The sequence below is a fragment of the Carcharhinus amblyrhynchos genome, chromosome 7 (genome assembly GCF_965287045.1).
Source record: "Carcharhinus amblyrhynchos chromosome 7, sCarAmb.v2.hapA, whole genome shotgun sequence".
Lineage (NCBI taxonomy): Eukaryota > Metazoa > Chordata > Chondrichthyes > Carcharhiniformes > Carcharhinidae > Carcharhinus > Carcharhinus amblyrhynchos.
The window spans coordinates 18,274,029-18,295,906 of NC_137330.1; the positions used below are offsets into that span (position 1 = coordinate 18,274,029).

Genomic DNA, 21,878 nt, shown 5'->3' on the forward strand with positions numbered 1-21,878 from the left:
TAGAGACGCGGTGCTCGACAGACTGGAGGGGCTGATTGTGGACCAGTCCCCAGGACCAGATGGAATGCATCCAAGGGTTCTGAAGGAGATGGCGGAGGTGATAGTGGATGCCTTGGTGGTTATTTTCCAAAAGTCTCTGGATTCCAGGGAAGTGCCGGAAGATTGGAAAACGGCTAATGTTACGCCGTTGTTTTAGAAGGGTGCCAGGCAAAAGGCGGGGAATTATAGAACTGTTAGTTTAACGTCTGTTGTAGGAAAAATGTTAGAATCCGTGATCAAGGATAAAATAGCGAGGCATCTTGAGGAGAATTGTTTGGTAGAGCAGACACAGCACGGTTTCGTTTAGGGGAAGTCGTGTCTGACGAATTTATTTGAGTTCTATGAGGATGTGTCCAGGGCGGTGGATAGAGGAGAGCCAGTGGATGTGGTCTTTCTTGATTTTCAGAAGGCGTTTGACAAGGTGCCTCACAAGAGGTTATTGCAGAAGGTAAGGGGGCATGGAGTTGGGGGTAGGGTGTGAGCGTGGATAGAGGATTGGCTGTCAAATAGGAGGCAGAGAGTGGGGGTCAATGGGTGCTATTCGGATTGGCAGTTGGTGACTAGTGGAGTGCCCCAGGGGTCGGTGCTGGGGCCTCAGCTATTCACCATTTATATAGATGATCTGGAGGAGGGAACTGAGTGTAGGGTGTCGAAATTTGCTGATGACACCAAGATTGGTGGAACGGCAAATTGTGTGGAGGGTGTGGAGAGTCTGCAGAAGGATCTAGATAGGCTGGGTGAATGGGCCAGGAACTGGCAAATGGAATTTAATGTTGGCAAATGTGAGGTGGTCCACTTTGGTAGGAATAATGGTAGGAAGGACTATTACTTACGGGGCGAAAAACTGCAGCAGGCGACGGTGCAGAGGGACCTCGGGGTCCTTGTGCGTGAGTCGCAAAAACCCAGCCTGCAGGTGCAGCAGGTGGTCAGGAAGGCAAATGGGATGCTGGCCTTCATAGCGAGGGGGATTGAATATAAAAGTAGGGAGGTCTTGCTACAGCTGTATAGGGCACTGGTGAGGCCGCAGCTGGAGTACTGTGTGCAGTTTTGGTCGCCGCACTTTCGCAAAGATATTTTGGCCTTGGAGGGAGTGCAGAGGAGGTTTACTAGGCTGATACCGGAGTTGAGGGGGTTGAGCTATGAGGAGAGGCTGAATAAACTAGGCTTGTACTCGTTAGAGTTTAGAAGAATGAGGGGAGATCTCATTGAGATGTATAAGATGTTGAATGGGATGGTTAGGATAGAGGTGGAGAGGCTCTTCCCGCTCAGAAAGGACAGTAGGACCAGAGGGCACAGCCTCAGGATAAAGGGGGGCGGTTTGGAACAGAGTTGAGGAGGAACTTCTTCACTCAAAGGGTGGTGAATCTCTGGAATTCTCTGCCCGTTGAAGTGGTGGATGCTGCCTCACTCAATATGTTTAAGACGCGGGTTGATAGGTTTTTGATAGGCAAGGGGATTAAGGATTATGGGGAGAGGGCGGGAATGAGGAACTGAGCCACGACAGATCAGCCATGATCTTATTGAATGGCGGGGCAGGCTCGAAGGGCTAGATGGCCTACTCCTGCTCCTATTTCTTATTATTAGAGGGTTATGGTCGATGGCTGTTTCTTGGAGTGAAGGCTTGTGACTAGTGATGTGTCTAAGGGGTGAGTGTTGGGACCCATGTTATGAATTATTTCTATAAATGATTTGGATGTGAATGGACAAGGCATGGTTAGTAAATTTGTGAATGATATAAATTAGGAGGTATCATTGACAGCGAAGAAGCTTATCAAAAATTACAAGGACTTCTTGATCAGTCAGGGAAGTGGACAGAGAATTGGCAAATAGGTTTCAATACAGACAAGTGTGAGGTGTTGCATTTTGGAAAGCAGGATGGGACTTAAACAGTGAATGATAGGGACCTGGGAAGTGTTGAGGAACAGTGGGACCAAGGAGTACAAGTACATAGTTCGTTGAAAGTGGCATCACAAGTAGACGGAGGGGTGGGGGTGGGAGTGGGGTGGTGGTGAAGGAGGCGTTTAGCACACTGGCTTTCTTCAGTCAGGGCATTAAGCATAAGAGTTGGGACATTATGCTACAGTCGTATAAGTTATTGGAGAGGCTGCACTTGGAGTATTGTGTACAGTTTTGGTCGCCCTGTTATTGATTTGATTTATTAATATTGTCACATGTATTAGCATACAGTGAAAGGTATTTGTGCGCTACGCAGACAAAGCATATGTTCATAGAGAAGGAAATTAGAGTGTGCAGAATGTAGTGTTCCAGTCATAGCTAGGGTGTAGAGAAAAGTCAATTTAATGAAAGGTAGGTCCATTCAGAAGTCTGATGGCAGCAGGAAAGAAGCTGTTCTTGAGTCGGTTGGTACGTGACCTCAGACTTCTGTATCTTTTTCCGAAAGAAGAAGGTGGAAGAAAGAATGTCCGGGGTGCATGGTGTCCTTAATTATGCTGGTTGCTTTGCCGAAGCAGTGGGAAGGGTAGACAGAGCCAATGGATGGGAGGCTGGTTTGCGTGATGATTGGGCTCCATTCACGACCTTTTGTAGCTTCTTACATTCTTGGGCAGAGCAGCAGGAATATCAAGCTGTGATACAATGAGAAAGAATGCTTTCTATATTGCATCTGTAAAAGTTGGCGAGAGTCATAGCCAAATTCCTTAGTCTTCTGAGAAAGTAGAGGCATTGATGGACTTTCTTAACTATGGTGTCGGCATGGGGGGGAACCAGGACAGGTTGCTGGTGATCTGGACACCTAAAAACCTGAAGCTGTCGACCTTTTCTACTTCGCCCCTGTTGGTAAATACGGGGGCATGTTCTTCTCTATGCTTCCTGAAGTTGACAACAATCTCCTTTGTTTTGTTGACATTGAGGGAGAGATTGTTGTCATTGTACCAGTTATTGGAAAGACATTGATAAACTGGAAAGAGTGCAAAGATGATTTTCCAGGATATTATGAGGACTAGTTAGAGGGAGAGATTGGCCAGGCTAGGACTTTATTCATTGGAACGTAGGAGAATGAGAAGTGACCTTATTGAGGTGTATAAAATCATGAGAGGCATAGATAGGATGAGCGCGCATTGTCTTTTTCCCACGGAAGGGGAATTGAAAATTACAGGGCATAGGTTTAAGGTGAGGGGGAAAGATTTAAAATGGGCCCGAGGGGCAACTTCTTTATGCAGAGGGTGTTGCATGTATGGAATGAACTGCCAGATAAAGTAGTTGAGGCAGGTACAACAGCAACATTTAAAAAGCATTTGGATAAGTACATGGATGGGAAAGGATTAGAGGGATATGGGCCACACACACCCAACAACTGTGGTCCTGATCTTCCCGATCTCCGTGCTTCCAGCAGATGTTAGCTGAGTGTATGTTAATACCTTCACCAACGTGACTCGTGGAAGTAGCGAGCTCATTCATGTTAAACTTTGAGTCCCTTACTACCCAAACAATAGGCAATACTGAGCCCCAAGTTTGCATTCGTTGGGATGGATTTTGTCAACAATAAAGGTAAAGTGGCCATAATCCCAGATGTTCTCTCCTTTGAGGAGGAAAGCTAACTCATGGTGATTTAACCTGAAGATCACCACACCTCAAACCTTTACAAGGATATTACAAGGGCCAGTGTGCCTGAGTTATAGAGAGAGGTTGGCCAGGCTAGGACTTTATTCCTTGGAATGTAAAAGAATAAGGAGTGACCTTATTGAGGTGCATAACATCATAAGGGGCATAGATAGAATGAGTGCAAGGTTGAGAATAATCTCAGCCAAAATGGGAATGGTCGGCATCACTCTGCATCATGAACCAGTCATACAAGCAACTGAACTAACAGTATGCCATTCCCGACAGCATAGCCAGAAGTGTGCAGCAATTCCACACGCTCCCTCTTTGTGATTTGACTTAAACTAAAATGTGACGTAGTGGCAGCATGCTGGGGAAAGATGTAATTCAGGAGCGAGGTTTCTTTGGTGAAACCTGCTATCACCTGACAATGCAGTAGTTACAGGCAGCCTCCTGGACAGACAGGGAGGCTCTAAATCATAGCCAAAATTTCCCTCCACAGCTCCATTTCCAGCAAATAATCTCATAGGACACAAATATTTTTTTAAACAAAATTCCACTTCACATTGTATTGGTTTAATTTTATTCTGCATCATTGTTATTTGTAGAAACGAGCTTAGTCAGAGATCTAAATGTACCGTCGTGCCTCAAGTTTGGCAAATATTTTGGTCTTGGGGAATTGGGGACATTTATTTATTATGGAAGAAACAATGTTTTTTTTTTGGCGATTCCTTATTGAATGTTCATGTTGTACTCACCACTCTGTGGAAGATGGTTGAACATTCAGATTCAGTCACCTTCTCTTCAACGCACTGTGAAGAACATTGTCTGAGGATCATTTTCGCTGAGGATAATTTAATTTAAGACATGGGTAGATAGGTTTTTGACAGACAAGGGAATTAAGGGTTATGGGAAGAAAGCGGGAATGTGAAACTGAGCCACTTCAGATCAGCCATGATCTTATTGAACGGCGGGGCAGGCTTAAAGGGCTAGATGGCCTACTCCTGCTCCTATTTCTTATGTTCTTCTGTTCTTATGTTCTTATTAAATGTTGTAGGTGAACTCAAAGCCCTGACTCTCTGAGCTGGACCCATATGTGAACAATACTGACATTGCCTGTTAGATCTCTCAGTTTCTTACCCTGGCTGATTGTTCCCACTACTGCTCCCCTCACCACACATGTGGCGATGCCGGCGTTGGACTGGGGTAAACACAGTAAGAAGTCTGACAACACCAGGTTTAAGCCCAACTGATTTATTTGATAGTAAATTCACAAGCTTTTGAGGTTAAACTCTTCGTCAGCTGAATGGAGAGTTCTGGCCTCAGACAGAGCATATAAAGCACAGACAGTTTACAGATTACTGATTAGAATGCGAATCTTTACACCTGACCTGCTATTCAAGTCTTAAAGTGGTCGACAATGTGAGTGGAAGGAGCATTAAGCCCAGGTTAAAGAGATGTGTATTGTCTCCAGACAGTACAGTAAGTGAGGTTTTGCAAACCCAGGCAAGTCACGGGGGTTACAGATGCAACATGTCGCATTATCTGTAACCCCCGTGACTTGCCTGGGTTTGCAAAACCTCACTTACTGTACTGTCTGGAGACAATACACATCTCTTTAACCTGTGATCAGTGAGCCTTCCACTCACATTGTCGGTCACTTTAGGACTTGAACAGCAGGTTAGGTGTAAAGATTCACATTCTAATCAGTAATCTGTAAACTGTGCTTTATATGCTCTGTCTGAGGCCAGAACTCTCCATTCACCTGACGAAGAGTTTAACCTCAAAAGCTTGTGAATTTACTATCAAATAAATCGGTTGGACTTAAACCTGGTGTTGTCAGACTCCTCACCACACCCAGGGACATCAGAGACCCCTTCCAACTTCACTCCTCCATGCCCCCAATCCTACTCCACAACCCACACCCCAACCAATGATTCACCCTTGCCAGCCCTGAGCTTTTGTGCAAGCTGCCACTTCCCTGCCCCCCTCCCTCCATGTTGTAGAGTTCAACACAAAAAACTATTGACCTCAGACACAACTTCACAAAAATGATTAGTGCACAACCACCTTTAAACAATTGTGAAACAGGTGCCGCCGACTTTAACATGAAGTTAGGACATTTTTTAAAGATTGGACCCTAATAAGTATTCATGACATGAAAATGTATAACAAGTAGGGACCTGCCACCGAATGATGTAATGCTCAACATAAACTTTGCTGGTGTTTTCTTTGCATCTCAACCGATCATCGTGAAATCAAAATTTTGTGTCCACCTAAACATCATGTTTCCCACTTTTAGAATTCCATAATTCCTTCATTGGCCGGGGCATTACGTTTAAAAATTAGCAAGTCACATTGCTGCTTTATATAATGAGCTGCACATGGAATATAGTCTCTCAACAGCAGGTTAAAGTCCGACAGGTTTATTTGGAATCACGAGCTTTCAGAGCGTTGCTCCATCATCAGGTGAGTGGAGTGTGCAATGTAAGTTGTCACTTGATGAATCATAGTCCAGTCTGTTCTGTCTGTACAGCATGGGAAAGGAAAGGAAAAGAAAAGCTTATTTATTAGTCACAGTAGGCTTACATTAACATTGCAATGAAGTTATTGTGAAAATCCCCTAGATTGAGGGCATGGAGCCTCTGGCCTGCAGCAGAGAGGCTGCCTCCATTGAGCCTGCACCCTCCACCATCACGTCGCCACTCACCTGATGAACGAGCAGCGCTCCGAAAACTTGAGATTCCAAATAAATCTGTTGGACTTTAACTTGGTGTTGTGAGATTTCTTACTGTGCCCAGCCCAATCCAATGCTGGCATCTGCATATCATACTGCACATATTTATATATACAGATATATCACAGGGACCTCTTCACTGAATTGGTAGTGATAATGTGGAACTTGTCATCACAGGGAGTTGTTGAGGTGATAAATGCATTAGCAAGAAAGCTGGATAAATAGACTAGGGAGAAAGAAATAAAAGGCTGATGTAGGCTCATGTTCAGTTCAACATCTCATTAAAAAGACGGCACTTCTGACACTGCAGCTCTCCCTCAGTGCTGCATTGGAGCTAATTTCCAGGGTCAGACCTTTGAAATGAACGCACAAACTTCTAATTCTGAGGAGAGTATGATACCCCTGAGCCAAGATTGAACTGTGTGTCATTGGCATTTGTAAGCTTGGAAGTATAGAACATAGAACATAGAACACTACAGCACAAACAGGCCCTTCGGCCCACGAGTTGCGCCGATCACATCAAGACCTACCAATCCATAGACCTATCTATAACCCCCAATCCCACTAAATCCCATATACTCATACAGAAGTCTTTTAAAAGACCCCAGCGAGTTCGCCTCCACCACCACTGATGGCAGCCAATTCCATTCACTCACCACCCTCTGAGTGAAAAACTTACCCCTAACATCACTTCTGTACTTGCCTCTCCGCACCTTAAATCTGTGTCCTCTCGTAGCGATCATTTCAACCAGGGGAAATAGCCTCTGAGAATCCACCCTCTCTATTCCTCTCAACATTTTATAAACATCTATCAGGTCGCCTCTCAACCTTCGTCTCTCCAGGGAGAAGAGTCCCAGCTCCCTCAACCTATCTTCATAAGGCATGCCTCCCAATCCAGGCAACATCCTTGTAAATCTCCTCTGTACCCTTTCAATAGCTTCTACGTCCTTCCTAAAGTGAGGCGACCAGAACTGCGCACAGTACTCCAAGTGAGGCCTGACAAGGGTCTTATAAAGTTGCAGCATTGTATATAGGAACTTCGGAGGAATTTTGGCCAAATGAAGTGACAGGTCCAGGACTTGCAGTAGACCACCCTACCACTTCTTTGTTCAGTACCTCCTCAACAATTAGAAAAGAATAATGCTCAGCTTATAATGAACATACTTCCTATATTGAGGTTTTAGGGTGCAGAGTGCCACTTCAAGAGTAAAGGTCAGGTGCTCCTGGGCTATTAGCTCTGCCCAGTGTGGGACCCTATTGGGCTGTCTTGGACTCAACTGCGAGTGAGTGCACACCTTCAACAAACAATATTGAAATATTCAATCTTTCCTTGTGATTCTTTATGCCCCTTAGTCCACAGGGGCATACATAATAGTTTCTTCCGAATTCAATACTTGCTTTATTAGTGACTGTCTGATATTTATTGACCTTAGATTTGGACTCCTCCAGGAGTAGAAACATCTTCTGTATATATAATACAGGAGGGGCAGCATGGTGGCATGGTGATTAGCACTGCTGCCTCACAGTGCCAGAGACCCGGGTTCAATTCCAGCCTTGAGTCACTGACTGTATGGAGTCTGCATGTTCTCCCTGTGTCTGCATGGGTTTCATCCACGTGCTCTGGTTTCCTTCCACCATCCAAAGATGTGTGAGTTAGGTTTATTGTCCATGCCAACCCTAGTATCAAGTAGATTAGCAGAGTAATATGAGGGATTATGGGAATAGGGCCTGGGTGGGGTTGTGATCGATGCAGATTTAATTGGTCTAATGGTCTCCTTCTGCACTATAGGGATTCTATGCTTCTAATAAAAAGCAGAAAGTGCTTGAAATACTCAACATGTCAAACGGCACCTCTTGAGAGAGAAAATTTAGGAAGCCAAAAGTTGTTGCCTTTTTGCCACTCCCTAAATTTTCCCATTCTGCCCACGACAACACCCATTGCTGGCAGGACTGGAAAATCCTGCCGAATATTACAGGCCAATGATCTTTCATTAAAAGAGCAAAAAAAATTAGAAATTTAATAGATTTTAAATAAATTGTGGTGGTGCGGGGAAAAAGAACAAAGATGATACCTGTGACAGAGTGGAAGAAAAGAGAGATTAAATGACAAAGTTTGAGGATGCAGAGCTAGAGGGAATGGTAATAGGACAAGTAAATAAACAGAAAGATGTGTCCAGAAGGGACCTTAATGTCAAATCTATCTCTTTCAGAGAAAAGAAGCCTCAGTGTAGTCAACATTTTGGACAGAATTAAATAGAAAGAAGCATTGTGCTGACTTATTCCAGCTCTGTGGTAGCAGACTTGGAGGTGGAGGAGCGAACAAAATGGGGAACTGCATCAGAGAGGCTTCCAAATGCATTTCTGCCATCAAGAGAGTTTCCTGTGAATGAGTAGGATCAGCTATGCGCACCACAGAGGCAATAAAATCGATGATGGACCCAATTAAGCCCAATTATTGAGCATGCCATCACATTGCTACTGGCAAAGCAGATCCCAACACTGGTGGAAAATGCAGGCTCATGGAGGAGCTTCCATTTTGCAGACCTAATACTCCATGCTGGATAAACAGGACAGACAGAACTGCAGTCAGCACCCCCATCACCCTGCAACTATTCACTGAGCAATAACTTTCACGTTTAACTTACATTGCACACCTCCATGCTGATGTGCCCTTCCGCTCGTCAGTCTACCTCAGCAGCTCCCCTCTTCCAGTTGGCTATGGAGCTGCAGGCCCTATGTGTAGGCCAGGAGCATTGAGGCTCCACCCACCATCCTCAATAGGATGGTGAGTGTAGAGAGAGCTGATTTGGAAGCCAGCTCTGTGAAGATTGTGTTACTGGGCCTGCTGTTGATGAAGTGTGAGCTTGGATGCCCATTTGGCCTCAGTACTAAAGCCTAAGGGGAAAATCCAGCCAATTAAACCTGTCCATATTGTTCAGAATACATCAGGATCCTCCAATTATTCCCTAAATGTTAAAGATAATTCCATGATCTTACACACTGAATGGGAACTGCATGAATAGGCAGCTTGTGTCACCACTATCACCCCCCCCCAACTCCCTAACGCCTACCCCCCACTCTCTAACTCCTACCAGTTCCATTTGGCTCTGGTTTAGACTCACAAAAGGAGACAAAACAAACTGAAGAAATAGAAAAAAATGGTGTGAAATACAGTGTATGCCTTCACTTAGCACAAATGTATGATTCAGATCATAACTTTGACATTTTCTGGGGATGATAATTGTGTTCTTGCTGATTCAGAGATGCCTAGAGTTCAAAGGGAATCGAGTTGACATGTCACATGTTTTGATTGGAATAGGTTGAATAATTGTACCCTGAGCATCAGTGAGTGTAGTGCTTGGAGCAGTTTTTCCATTGAGGATACACTCCGGGAAACATTGAACTGCCGGTTGGGAAGAACCACAGGCATCAAAGCAAATAGGGTGCACCAACATGCAGTAATTATCTCGCTGTTTGTGAGGGGAAAGTTAAACAATCACACTTAACTTTGACAGGCCCTTCGTTATTTAATACTTTACAAACAATCCCAGCTGACATTTAATTTTCCTATCAATCAAGCAATAGATTTTGGAGGATTGATGTATTCATGCTGTGAGCTACATTACATTTCTCACAAGCTAACAAGGCAAAGAATTTGTCACTTTCTCCCCCTGCCATCACCTTCGCAGCCCTTAAAATTGCAAATGCTGTCCACCTCTATTGATAATTTGGTTTCAATTCAAGAAGTTGATGTTGCTAATTTTAGCTAGAGAATGGGAATTCAAGCTAACAGACCAAACAGTATATTTATTTACCAAGACATTCTCTTCTGGTATTAAGTGTAAATTGTTGTATCCATGAATATGCTGACAGGCAGTTATTGGGAAGATTTGGAAGTGAGGAAATTTCTGTGATATATAAATGCTGGCATCAACCTGATTGGCTGAATGTCCTGTTCCTGTATATATCATTCTGGATCATTACCTCCGCTGATAAACAGCTTGATTTTTCTATTTTGATTAAAGTATTAAATGTCCCTTCCATCCAGATAGACACTAATTCTGGAATTCAGACAGTTCCGCTGTGTGATGCTGAGCACAACCAGAAAATGCTGGAAAGCACTTAGCAGCATCTGTAGAGAGAGAGGAGCTGAGGTTTTAGAGTGTTGAGATTTTAGGTCAGCACTCTTTCTACAACTTGACAAAGTGATTTATTATGGAGTAATATCAATATAGGAGTTACATGATGGCTAACACGAGAGGACATTATGACTAAGACGAGGGGACTTAGCTTTAAATTGAGGGGTGATAAATTTAGGACAGATATCAGAGGCAGGTTCTTTACTCAGAGGGTAGTAAGGGCGTGGAATGCCCTGCCTGCAGCAGTAGTGCACTCGCTAACTTTAAGGGCATTCAAATGTCAGTGGATAGGCATACGGATAATATTGGAATAGTTTACGTTAGAGGGTCATTAGATTGGCTCCACTGGTCGGTGCGACATCGAGGGCCAAAGGGCCTGTACTGCGCTGTAATGTTCTATGTTCTATGTTCTATGTTCTGTGCTCTCTCTGCTTTCTGCTTTTGTTTTCTTTGCCGACCCGGGTGCGCTTTTTCAAATTTTTTTCGAACTGCGAATGCGCAGTTCAGAGCTTTGATCGTTCTGGCAGTGCTAAGCCCCGCCTCTGGGGCGGATCAGACTGGAGCCAATAAAAAGTGTATGGGTGCCCTGCAAAGAGGATTCTGGGCTCGGATCTGTATTACACCTGGATCCAGCCCTTAGACTCCAAGTGGTAAAATCGGGCCCTATGCATCACTTTTAAATGCCCTCTGAAATGGCATAGCAAGCCACTCAGTTCAAGGATAAGTTGGGATGAACAATAAATCCTGGCTCAGCAGCGACACCCATATCCCATGAATGAATTAAAAAAAACCTCTTTGCAGTAATTGGCCTCGGTGTCAAGCTCAGACTCTACGTGCTTCCATTTCCTGCACAAACCATCCTGTAGATTGTGAGTGAAATTGTTCAAGTCGTGCTAATCGGTGTTAAGTTAGAGGAGATTTAGTTCTCTCGCTCTAGATCAGCTAAGAATTAAATGGAGATTCCTCCTATTTCATTTCCCATCAGACTTGTGTAACCAGCGAGTCAGGAGATCCGGCGTGGATAAGTTGACCTGCAATTGAACCCTGCAGTTGGATGGGCATTGTGCTAATTGGCAGAACGTTCTGTTTATTTACCTGAAGAAATGCCATGCACTAATATAGAGTCATAGAGGTTTACAGCATGGAAACAAGCCCTTCGGCCCAACTTGTCCATACCATCCTTTTTCTCTAACCACTAATCTGGTTCCAATTGCCTGCATTTGGCCCATATATCTCTATATTCATCTTACCTCTATACCAATCTTATCTTTGTCCAAATGCTTCTTAAAAGACGAAAGTGTAGCCACCTCTATTATTACCTCAATTACTACTGGCAATTTGTTCCAGACACTCATCACTTTCTGTGTGAAAAACTTGCCCCTCTGGTCCCTTTTGTATCTCTACCTAATGCCTATGTCCTTTAGTTTTAGACTACCCTCCCTTTGGGAAAAGATGTTGACTACCTAGCTGATCTTTGCCCCTCATTATTTTGTATTGCTGCTAAAGTTGCATAACTCTTGTAATTTGGGCTGCTACCAGTAACCAAAGTAACCAAAAACAGTCAATGCTTCTTCTGCATACCTGAGGTGTATTTTTCACTTGGTGATGTTAATGACAATCATACTTTGGTGGGTCTGAATTCTTCTTGTTCACTATTGCTACACTGCCTTGAACCTTGAAGGTCCCAGATTGAACTGGTTCTGGTACACATCACATGGGACTCTGGTGTAACTGTGTAATTTGATTTCTGGAATACTACAGATAACACAACAGTTCTTTGCCATGGAGTTTCTAGCTACCTACAGATATTTACATGAAATACAATATATAACAACACCAAAGTAGATTTTGGAAGTTTGCACTTAAATTTTAAAACTTCCTGTATTATCCAGTATGATGGTAACAATTGCACAAATGTCACTTTGAATCCTTTTTGCAGCTGGATTTGGCCTGTTAAATCTGAGAGCATGCTTCATTTCAACACCTAAACAGTACACAACGTTCTTTTGTTCATAAAGAAGCATTAATCATAAACTACTTACATTTCTAGGCGCAGAGGAATATTTTGGAAGTCGGTTCCTTCATTTATTTCTCCTTGATGGAAAACCTACAGTAAAATTTGGATGTGGATGGACCCAGAAGGCACTGATGGTATCTGCCAATCAAAGAATTAATGTTGGGCAGCTGACGTCAATTACAGTGCGGTGAGTCATTGTTGCACAGAACTGTGTTCAGCTGCATGTAAGGGGAATCCAAGTTAGCACACGGAGGGAGAAAAAAATAGAATGACTCCTTGTAGATTATTAACATTGGAGGCAGTCCAAAGGAAATTCACCAGGCTAATCCCTGGGATGAAAAGATGTTCCTAGCAAGAGAAACGAAATAGTCTGGGTCCACATTCCTTGTAGTTTAGAAGAGTGAAGGGTGACTTTATTCAAACATATAAGATCCTGAGCAGGGTTGACAGGGTAGATGGTGGGATGTTTTAACTAGTGGGAGAGTCTTGGATATAGTTACAAGGAAAGAACCAGTCATTTAAAACTGAGATGCATAGAAATTTCTTCTCGCAGAGGATAGTTAATCTCTAGGATTCTCAACCCGAAAGATCGTGGATACCCAAAGGATAAATATTTGATAGATCGAGGAATAGAGAGCTATGGGGAAATAGCACAGAAAAGGAGTTGAGGCAGCACAGGTTTGCCATGATTGTATTGAATAGTGGGGCAAGGTTGAAGTGTCCAGTGGCCTACTCCTTCTATTTTTTGTGTTCTTGTGTGTCAGGAAGAAGTTCATATGGCAACGATTGGTGGGGTTGAATGAACTGTTTCTATACATAAATTCTATATAATTATGTAAGATACAAAACATTATCAGGAAGTATTTAAATCAATTTGGCCCTGTTATCTTCTCTTTAATATGCATTACTTAGTGTAATAGTCATAGAGGTTTACAGCATGGGAAACAGGCCCTTCAACCCCAACTTGTCAATGCCGCCCTTTTGTTAATCCCTAAGCTCGTCCCAATTGCCCTGCGTTTTGCCTATGCCTCTCTCGACCCATCTTACCCATATGACTGTCTAAACGCTTTTAAAAGACACAATTGTACCCATCTCTACTACCAGCTTTGGCAACTTGTTCCAGACACTCACCACCCTCTATGTGAAAAAATTGCCCCTCTGAACCCTTTTGTATCTCTCCCCTCTCACATTAAGCCCATGCCCTCGAGATTAAGACTCCTCTACCTCTGGAAAAAGATATTGACTACCATGTAGATCTATGCCTCTCATTATTTTATAGACCTCTATAAAATCACCCCTAAGCCAGTTTCAGAGAAAAAAGTCCCTGTCTATCGAGCCTCTCTTTAGAACTCAAACCATCAAGTCCCGGTAGCATCCTAGTAAATCTTTTCTGCACTCTTTGTAGTTTAATAATATCCTTTCTATGATAAGGTAACCAGAACTGTACACAGTATTCCAAGTGTTGCCTTACCAATGCCTTGTACAAATTCAACAAGATGTCCCAACTTCTGTGTTCAATGTTCTGGCCAATGAAACCAAGGATGCCGAATGCCTTCCTCACCACTTTAAATGCCAAGCATTAAAAGGGATAACTAACATAATGGCACCTTGTGAGGTTCACTCATCAAGCACTAATTCAAAGGAGGAAAATAGATGAGGATCAGCATATCAAACCTGCCTGACAGATTTATTTTTATTCTTTCATGGCTTGAGGACATTGCTGGCTAGGCCATAATTTATTGCCCATCTCAAAGTGCCCTTGAACTGGGTGGCTTACTAGGCCATTTCAGAGGACAGATAGCCTGAGATTGAGAGTTAAATGTTGAATATTGCCAGGACACTGGTAAGAACTCCTCTGCTCTTCTTTGGAATACAGATATGGAAACATACTGGTTATCTTACTGGGCTAGTAATGTGAGGTTCATGATCTAGAGATATGAGTTCAAATCCTACCACAAGAGTTGGGGAAATTAATTTCAATTTATTCAATAAATCTGGACTAAAAGCCTAGCATCAGTCATAGTGACTTGAGTCATTTATGGCACAGAAGGTGACCATTCATTTCCTCAAGCCCATGCTGGCTCTTGGTAGAGCGAAGCAGTATGTCTCATTGACTCTGCAAGTTATTTTCTTTCAGTGTCCATCTAATTTTTCTTTGAAAGTCATTGATTTTCTCTGCTTCCTCACCTCTCGCAGGCACCGAGTTCCAGATCATTACCACTTGTCATGTAAAAATGTTCTTAAATCTGCAACTCTTCATCCTTGTGCAGTCATCTAATGGGAACGTTATTTCTTTGTCTACCTGATCCAAACCTTTCAGAATCTTTAGTATTCCTATCAAATCTCTCTCAATTTTCTTTGCTCCTAGGAAAGCAATAACAACTTCTCCAACCAAACCTTGGAGCTAAGATCTCCCATCTCTGGTAGATCTGCTTTTCACTCTCATAAGGCAACAAGAACGGGATGCAATTCTCGTCTATCAGCACCAGCGAACTGTTCAGTAAGAGGCCATTTGGCCCAATGAGCCTGCACCAAATTTCCAAAGAAACATCTTGCCCAGGCCCACCCTCCCCACTCTATTCTCCATCCATTTACCATGGCCAATCCACCTAACCTGCACATCTTTGGACTGTGGGAGGAAACTGAAGCACCTAGAGAAAACCCATGCAGACACAGGGGGAACATGCAACCTTCACACAAACATCACCCAAGGTTGGAATTGAACCTGTCACTGTGAGGTAGAAGTGCTAACTACTGTGCCACCAACTCTAGTTGTGGACTATTTAGAACTTTTAAATAATCTTCCTCATTTGATGTCTCTACTTCCAAAGCCCAGATGCCCATAAGCTTTGCCAACTACACTCTCCTTGGGTGGAATGTTCCCAACATTCCCACCAGCGAGATGTTCTGGTCATTCTGGTCTTTGCGCACCTTCTGCCATCAGGAAACACATCTCAGGAAGGCCTGAAAATTCCATTCCTTATGTCCAACCATCTTCAAAGATTGATGCATGTGAACCCCCAGATACTTCTGTCCTTGCACACAACCGTGGCCATGAAGTATATTCTGCCTTTCCATACTCTTATATCAAAATGCATAATATCACACTTTCCTGAAATAAATTCCATCTGCCACTCCTTTGCCCATTCTAATGGTTGACCATGCCCTGATCCAGTTGATCAGTTTCTACATCTACATCACTGTTTGCCATATATCCAACTTTTATATCAGCAGCAGATTTTGAAGTTTTACTCTCTCGATCCAAGTCTATCAATAAAACATTGCTGTCCTGAAACTTGAGGAGCCAATACTATCATTCATTCCCCAGTCTGAAAGCAACTATTTAACAAGCCTGCTGTTTTCTGTCTTAATCTATTTTTTAATCCAAGCTGACACTGATCCTCCTAGTCCGTTCCACAATTCTTCTAATTAGTCTGTACCCACATACGGCTGAACCTGGACAACATTCAGGAATAACAAGTGGCAAGTAAAATTCACACCACACATTTCTGAGGTAATGACCATCGCCAACAAGAGAGAATCTACCCACCACCCCTTGACATTCAAAGGCATTAGCTTCACTAAATCCCCCCACAATCAACATCCTGAGGTTGGGAGTGAGGGGTGGGGGTGGGGAGGGGGGGTGGGGTTGGCTGGTGCGTACCATGGACTATCCATTTAAACAGTGTAACTACAAAAACAGATTAAATGCTTGGATTTCTGAGATGAGTGACTTGTCTCTAGATAGTGCAAAGCCTGTCCACCATCTACAATTCAGGAGTGCGATAGAATATCTCTCCTTGCCTGGATGAGTGCAGCTGAATCAAAGTCCTGAAACATCTTCCCAAACAACACTGTAGAAGTAGCCATACCACACCGACTGCAGCAGTTCAAGGAGGCTCACCTCCGCTTTCCCGAGGGCAATAAGGATGGGCAATTAATCTCCTTTGCATCATCTCAAGGAATATTATGTGTAATGGGTCAACACTACAGTATTGAGGTATTAGACTAGATTTTAAGCTCAGACTCCCCCAAGGTCTTTTGGCACATTGGCAGCATTGCTACCTTTGTTGGCAGTAAAAGCAGAAGACATGTCTGGCCAGTCTGAGAAAAGAAGATGGGAACCTCTACCATCACGAGGCAGACTATAGCATGCATTTACGAGTGCACGCTGCCTTAACAACATGATGAGGGTTAAGGCGAGGGAGTGGGGTGGGGTGTGGTTGGTTCAGTTGGCTTGATTCTGGTGTGGATAAGATTTGTGCCAGATGGAAAGGTTTGATCTCTGTTCTGTTTGTGGTGGATAAGGGGCTTTCCTGTTTGCTCTATCCGTGATGGAGATTGTGGTGCTCTGTATTGGATCCACATTCAGGTAGCAAACAGAAGAAGGACAGCTTCCACTCTAATGTACAATCTTGAATCAATCAAGAGCATTCAATATTTTTTCTCTCTTGTGATCTGAAGGAGGAAACATACAACGGGGAAGGAGGCCATCCAATCCATTGTGCCTTTGGCGGTTTTTTTGATGAGCTATTCAATTAGTTTAATTCCCCTGGTTCTTTGTCCGCAATTCTGCAAATGTTTTCCCTGTTTACTTTGAATGGTTTACTGATGTCCAGACCTGATGGTGCTGAGATATGAGCAGATTTACCATTTCAGAGAATCTGAAGAGGATTGGCATATATTCTCCCTTGGCAAAATGTGCCAGTTTTCAGCAACAGAATTGATTTTCTGATGCACTTTTATCGCAGAAGCAGACAAGACATGAACAGCAATGGTTGAAACTGAATGGCTGAGTCCTTCTTTTCTAATTTAGGATTTTGTTAAGGATTGTAGTTTAAATTATTTAATGTCACCAATGTCAGAAGGAGTAAGAAAGATGAGAAATTAAAATGTGGCTCTATTATAAAAGATTGACAAAGTGAACCATTACCATTGTTTTGAGGTACTAGTAGGAATAAGTTCAAAGATGAGTCAGATTGATGAGTCTTGACTTCGATGAAGAGGCAAGTAAGATTAATGTCTCAGGCGGTTATTTCATTTATTTTATCTCTATGCTAGATATTTCCATCAATTAGGTTATCTCTATTATCCAGAGTCCAGACCTTAGATAAAGAATAGCATGACACAGAAGCTTTTCTCGACACACTGGCTTTTGGAATATAACACCATCCCCTACAGATTCCCCTCCAAGTCACCACCATTCTGATTTGAAAAAAATATATTGCTGATCCCTCACAGTCACTGGGTCAAAATCCTAGAATTCCCTTCCCAACAGCACGAGGTGTACCTACACCACATGGTGTTCAGTGGTTCAAGAAGGTAGCTCACCATTGCTTTCATAAGGGCAATTAGGAATGAGCAGTAAATGCTCATGATGTGGGTATGCCGGCGTTGGACTGGCGTAAACACAGTAAAAAGTCTGACAACACCAGGTTTTAGTCCAACCGATTTATTTGATAATAGACTCACAAGCTTTCAGGGTTAGCCCCTTCGTCAGGTGAATCTGACGAAGGGGCTAACCCTGAAAGCTTGTGAGTCTATTATCAAATAAATCGGTTGGACTAAAACCTGGTGTTGTCAAGACTTTTTACTGAGTAAGTGCTTGCCAGTGACACCCACAACCCGTAATGCATGAAATGATTTCTTTAAAAACTTGTGCAGTTGCGTGGCTTCTCTCCTTCCCATGGAATTGATTGAGCAGTGCACTGAGACAAGGTATAAATCCTGATTTTCTCTCCAATCTTAGATTGACAAAAGACAAAATGCTGTAACTTCCAACAATCACTGAAAAGCAATGGCCTATTGGAATGACAAGACTTCAGTGCACATTTACCCGCTCTTGAAAACTTCACTGAAACCTCCAATGGTCAATTAGAAGTGGTTTTTATCTCTTCTAAATTTCTCTGAGTAACTATTAGTGTAACCCTGGCAGTACCATCCAAAGTTAGTAATGGTTTCCAATGCAGTGTAACTGTCCAGGGTGTGTCAGCATTTCTAGACAATTGTTCTGTAAACTCTGACTGTGAACTTTCAAAAGGGACTCCCCAGCACATCTTTGGGGTACGTCCCCGCGCTCCCCCCCCCAACTCAAATCCAACACTGGAGAGCCACTACAGGCCATTGTCTAGTATTTTATCACAGGATTAATTACGCCCACAGTTTTGGGTTTTCCACAAATGATTCCTGATTCCAAAGCATTTCTGGAAGTTGCAAATTAGAATTGATTCCTGTGGAACATCATTTCTCTCCTTCACCCATCTGAGTAATTATCTTTCACACACACACACACACACACACACACACACACTTTTCAGCTTCCTGGCCATTCTATGTCCCTGACTCAAAAGAGTTTGACATTATTCAATAATCTACGATGCATCTTAGTTCAGGTCATAGGAGAAAAGGATAGGCCATTTAGCCCCAAAGTTTTTTCCACTACTACTATAGATTCATTACAGTGCAGATGGAGGCCATTCGGCCCATCAAGTTTGCACTGACATTTTTTAGCATCTTTCTCAGGCCCATCTCCATAAACCCACACATTTATCATGGCCAATCCACCTAACTTGCACATCTTTGGATATGGGAGGAAACTGGAGCACTCTGAGGAACCCCACACAGACATGAGGAGAACGTGCAAACCCCACACAGAAATCACTTTGGCCAGGATCGAACCCGGGTCCTCGATGCTGTGAGGCAGCACTGCTAACTGTTGTGCCAATGTCATAGAGTCACAGAGGTTTTCAGCATGGAAACAAGCCCTTCGGCCCAACTTGTCCATGCTGTCCATTCTTTTAACCCAATTGCCCACATTTGACCCATATCTCTCTGTACCTATCTTACCCATGTAACTGTCTAAACACTTTTTAACAGACAAAGTTATACCAGCCACTAGTAATACTTCTGGCAACTTGTTCCAGACACTCACCACCCACTGTGTGAAAAACTTGCCCCTCTGGACTCTTTTGCATCTCTCCCTTCTCACCTTAAAGTTTTAGATTCCCCTACATTTGGGAAAAAATACTGACTATCCAGCTGATTTATGCCCCTCAATATTTTATAGATGTCTATAAGAACACCCCTAAGCTTCCTACGCTCCAGAGGAAAAATGTCTCAACCTATCCAGCCTCTCTTTATAACTCAAACTGTCAAATCCTGGTTGCATCCTGGTAAACTTTTTCTGCACTCTTTCTAGTTTAGTAATATCCTTTCTATAATAGGGTGACCATAACTGTTGCCTTATCAATGTCTTGTACAACTTCAACAAGACGTCCCAACTCCTGTATTCAATGTCCTGACCAATGAAACCAAGTATGCTGAATGCTTTCTTCGCATTCTGTCCACCTGTGACTCCACTTTCAAGGAGTTATGAACCTGTACCCCCAGATTATTTTGTTCTGTAACTCTCCCCAACACCCTATCATTAACTGAGTAAGTCCTTCCCTGGTTCAATCAACTAAAATGCATCACCTCGCATTTATCTAAATTAAACTCCACCTGCCATTCGTCAGCCCGCTGGCTCAATTGATCACGATCCATTGCAACCCCAGATAACCATCTTAACTGCCCACAATGCCACCAATCTTGGTGTCAACTGCAAATTTGCTAACCATGCCTACTAAATTCTCATCCAAGTCATTGATACAATGACAAGTGACTGTAGACCCAGCACCGATCTCTAAGGCACACCACTCGTCACAGGCATCCAGTTTGAAAAACAACCCTCTACAACCTCTTCTGTCATTAAGCCAATTTTGTATCCATTTGGCGACCTGATCCTGGATCCTGTGAGATTTAATCTTATGCAATAACCTACTATGTGGTATCTTGTCAAAGGCAATGTCCTCCCCTCATTGCATGAGATAGTCTGATTTGCACATTCACCACATTTATCTGCCTTACTGCATTTGTAAAGCATAGATCCATCAATGTCACTGTCTAATTTTTCAATTGATCCCCAGACTGAGCAGCTTTTTGGAAGAGAGTTCCTGCTGTTCTCGGTGTGAAAAATTCTTTCCTGATATCACCATTGGGGCATCATGGTATCACAGTAGTTAGTACTCCTGCCTCACAGCGCCAGAGACCCCACATTCAATTCCAGCCTCAGGGCACTGTCTGCGTGGCGTTTGCTGTAATTCTCCCCATTTCTGCATGGGTTTCCTTTGGGTGCACCGGTTTCCTCCCACAGTCCAGAGACGTGTGGGTTATGTGGATTTGCCATGCTAAATTGCCCCTTACTGTCAGGGAAAATAGCAGGGTAAATACATGGGTTACGGGGATAGAACCTGGGTGGGGTTATTGTTGGTGCAGGCTTGATGGGTTGAATGGCCTACCCCAGCACTGTAGGGATTCTATGAAATGCTCAGCTGTAATGTTAAAGTTATATCCTATCTCTTGATCTACACGATCAATTCCTTCAAACATCGTAAACACTTCAATAAGAAAACTCCTTATCATTTACACTTATTTACAAGTTTATGCTGTTAGAACATAAGAACATAAGAAATAGGAGCAGGAGTAGGCCATCTAGCCCTTCGAGCCTGCCCCGCCATTCAACGAGATCATGGCTGATCTGTCGTGGCTCAGTTCCACTTTCCCGCCCTCTCCCCATAACCCATAATCCCCTCTCTTATCAAAAACCCATCAACCCGCGTCTTAAAAATATTTAGCGAGGCAGCCTCCACCACTTCAACGGGCAGAGAATTCCAGAGATTCACCACCCTTTGAGTGAAGAAGTTCCTCCTCAACTCTGTTCTAAACCGCCCCCCCTTTATCTTGAGGCTGTGCCCCCTAGTCCTACTGTCTTTTTTGAGCGGGAAGAGTCTCTCCACCTCTATCCTATCCATCCCATTCATCATCTTATACGTCTCAATGAGATCTCCCCTCATTCTTCTAAACTCTAACGAGTACAAGCCTGGTTTATTCAGCCTCTCCTCATAGCTCAACCCCCTCAACTCCGGTATCAGCCTAGTAAACCTCCTCTGCACTCCCTCCAAGGCCAAAATATCTTTGCGCAGGTGCGGCGCCCAAAACTGCACACAGTACTCCAGCTGCGGCCTCACCAATGCCCTATACAGCTGCAGCAAGACCTCCCCACTTTTATATTCAATCCCCCTCGCTATGAAGGCCAGCATCCCATTCGCCTTCCTGACCACATGCTGCACCTGCAAGCTGGGTTTTTGCGACTCATGCACAAGGACCCCGAGGTCCCTCTGCACCGTCGCCTGCTGCAGTTTTTCGCCACGTAAGTAATAGTCCTTCCTACCATTATTCCTACCAAAGTGGACCACCTCACACTTGCCAACATTAAATTCCATTTGCCATTTCCTGGCCCATTCGCCCAGCCTATCTAGATCCTTCTGCAGACTCTCCACACCCTCCGCAC

At 43.5% G+C, this 21,878-nt stretch overlaps 1 protein-coding gene across 1 annotated transcript in view; it reads left to right on the forward strand.

Annotated features, from left to right (window-relative positions):
* The window catches only part of LOC145345354 (protein eyes shut homolog), a 308,622-nt gene that overhangs the window by 228,927 nt on the left and 57,817 nt on the right, over positions 1 to 21,878 (forward strand). The window contains exon 9 of the mRNA XM_080193170.1: positions 12,524 to 12,677. Coding sequence (XP_080049296.1) covers positions 12,524 to 12,677 — 154 coding nt within the window. The remainder of the gene's footprint in view (positions 1 to 12,523; positions 12,678 to 21,878) is intronic.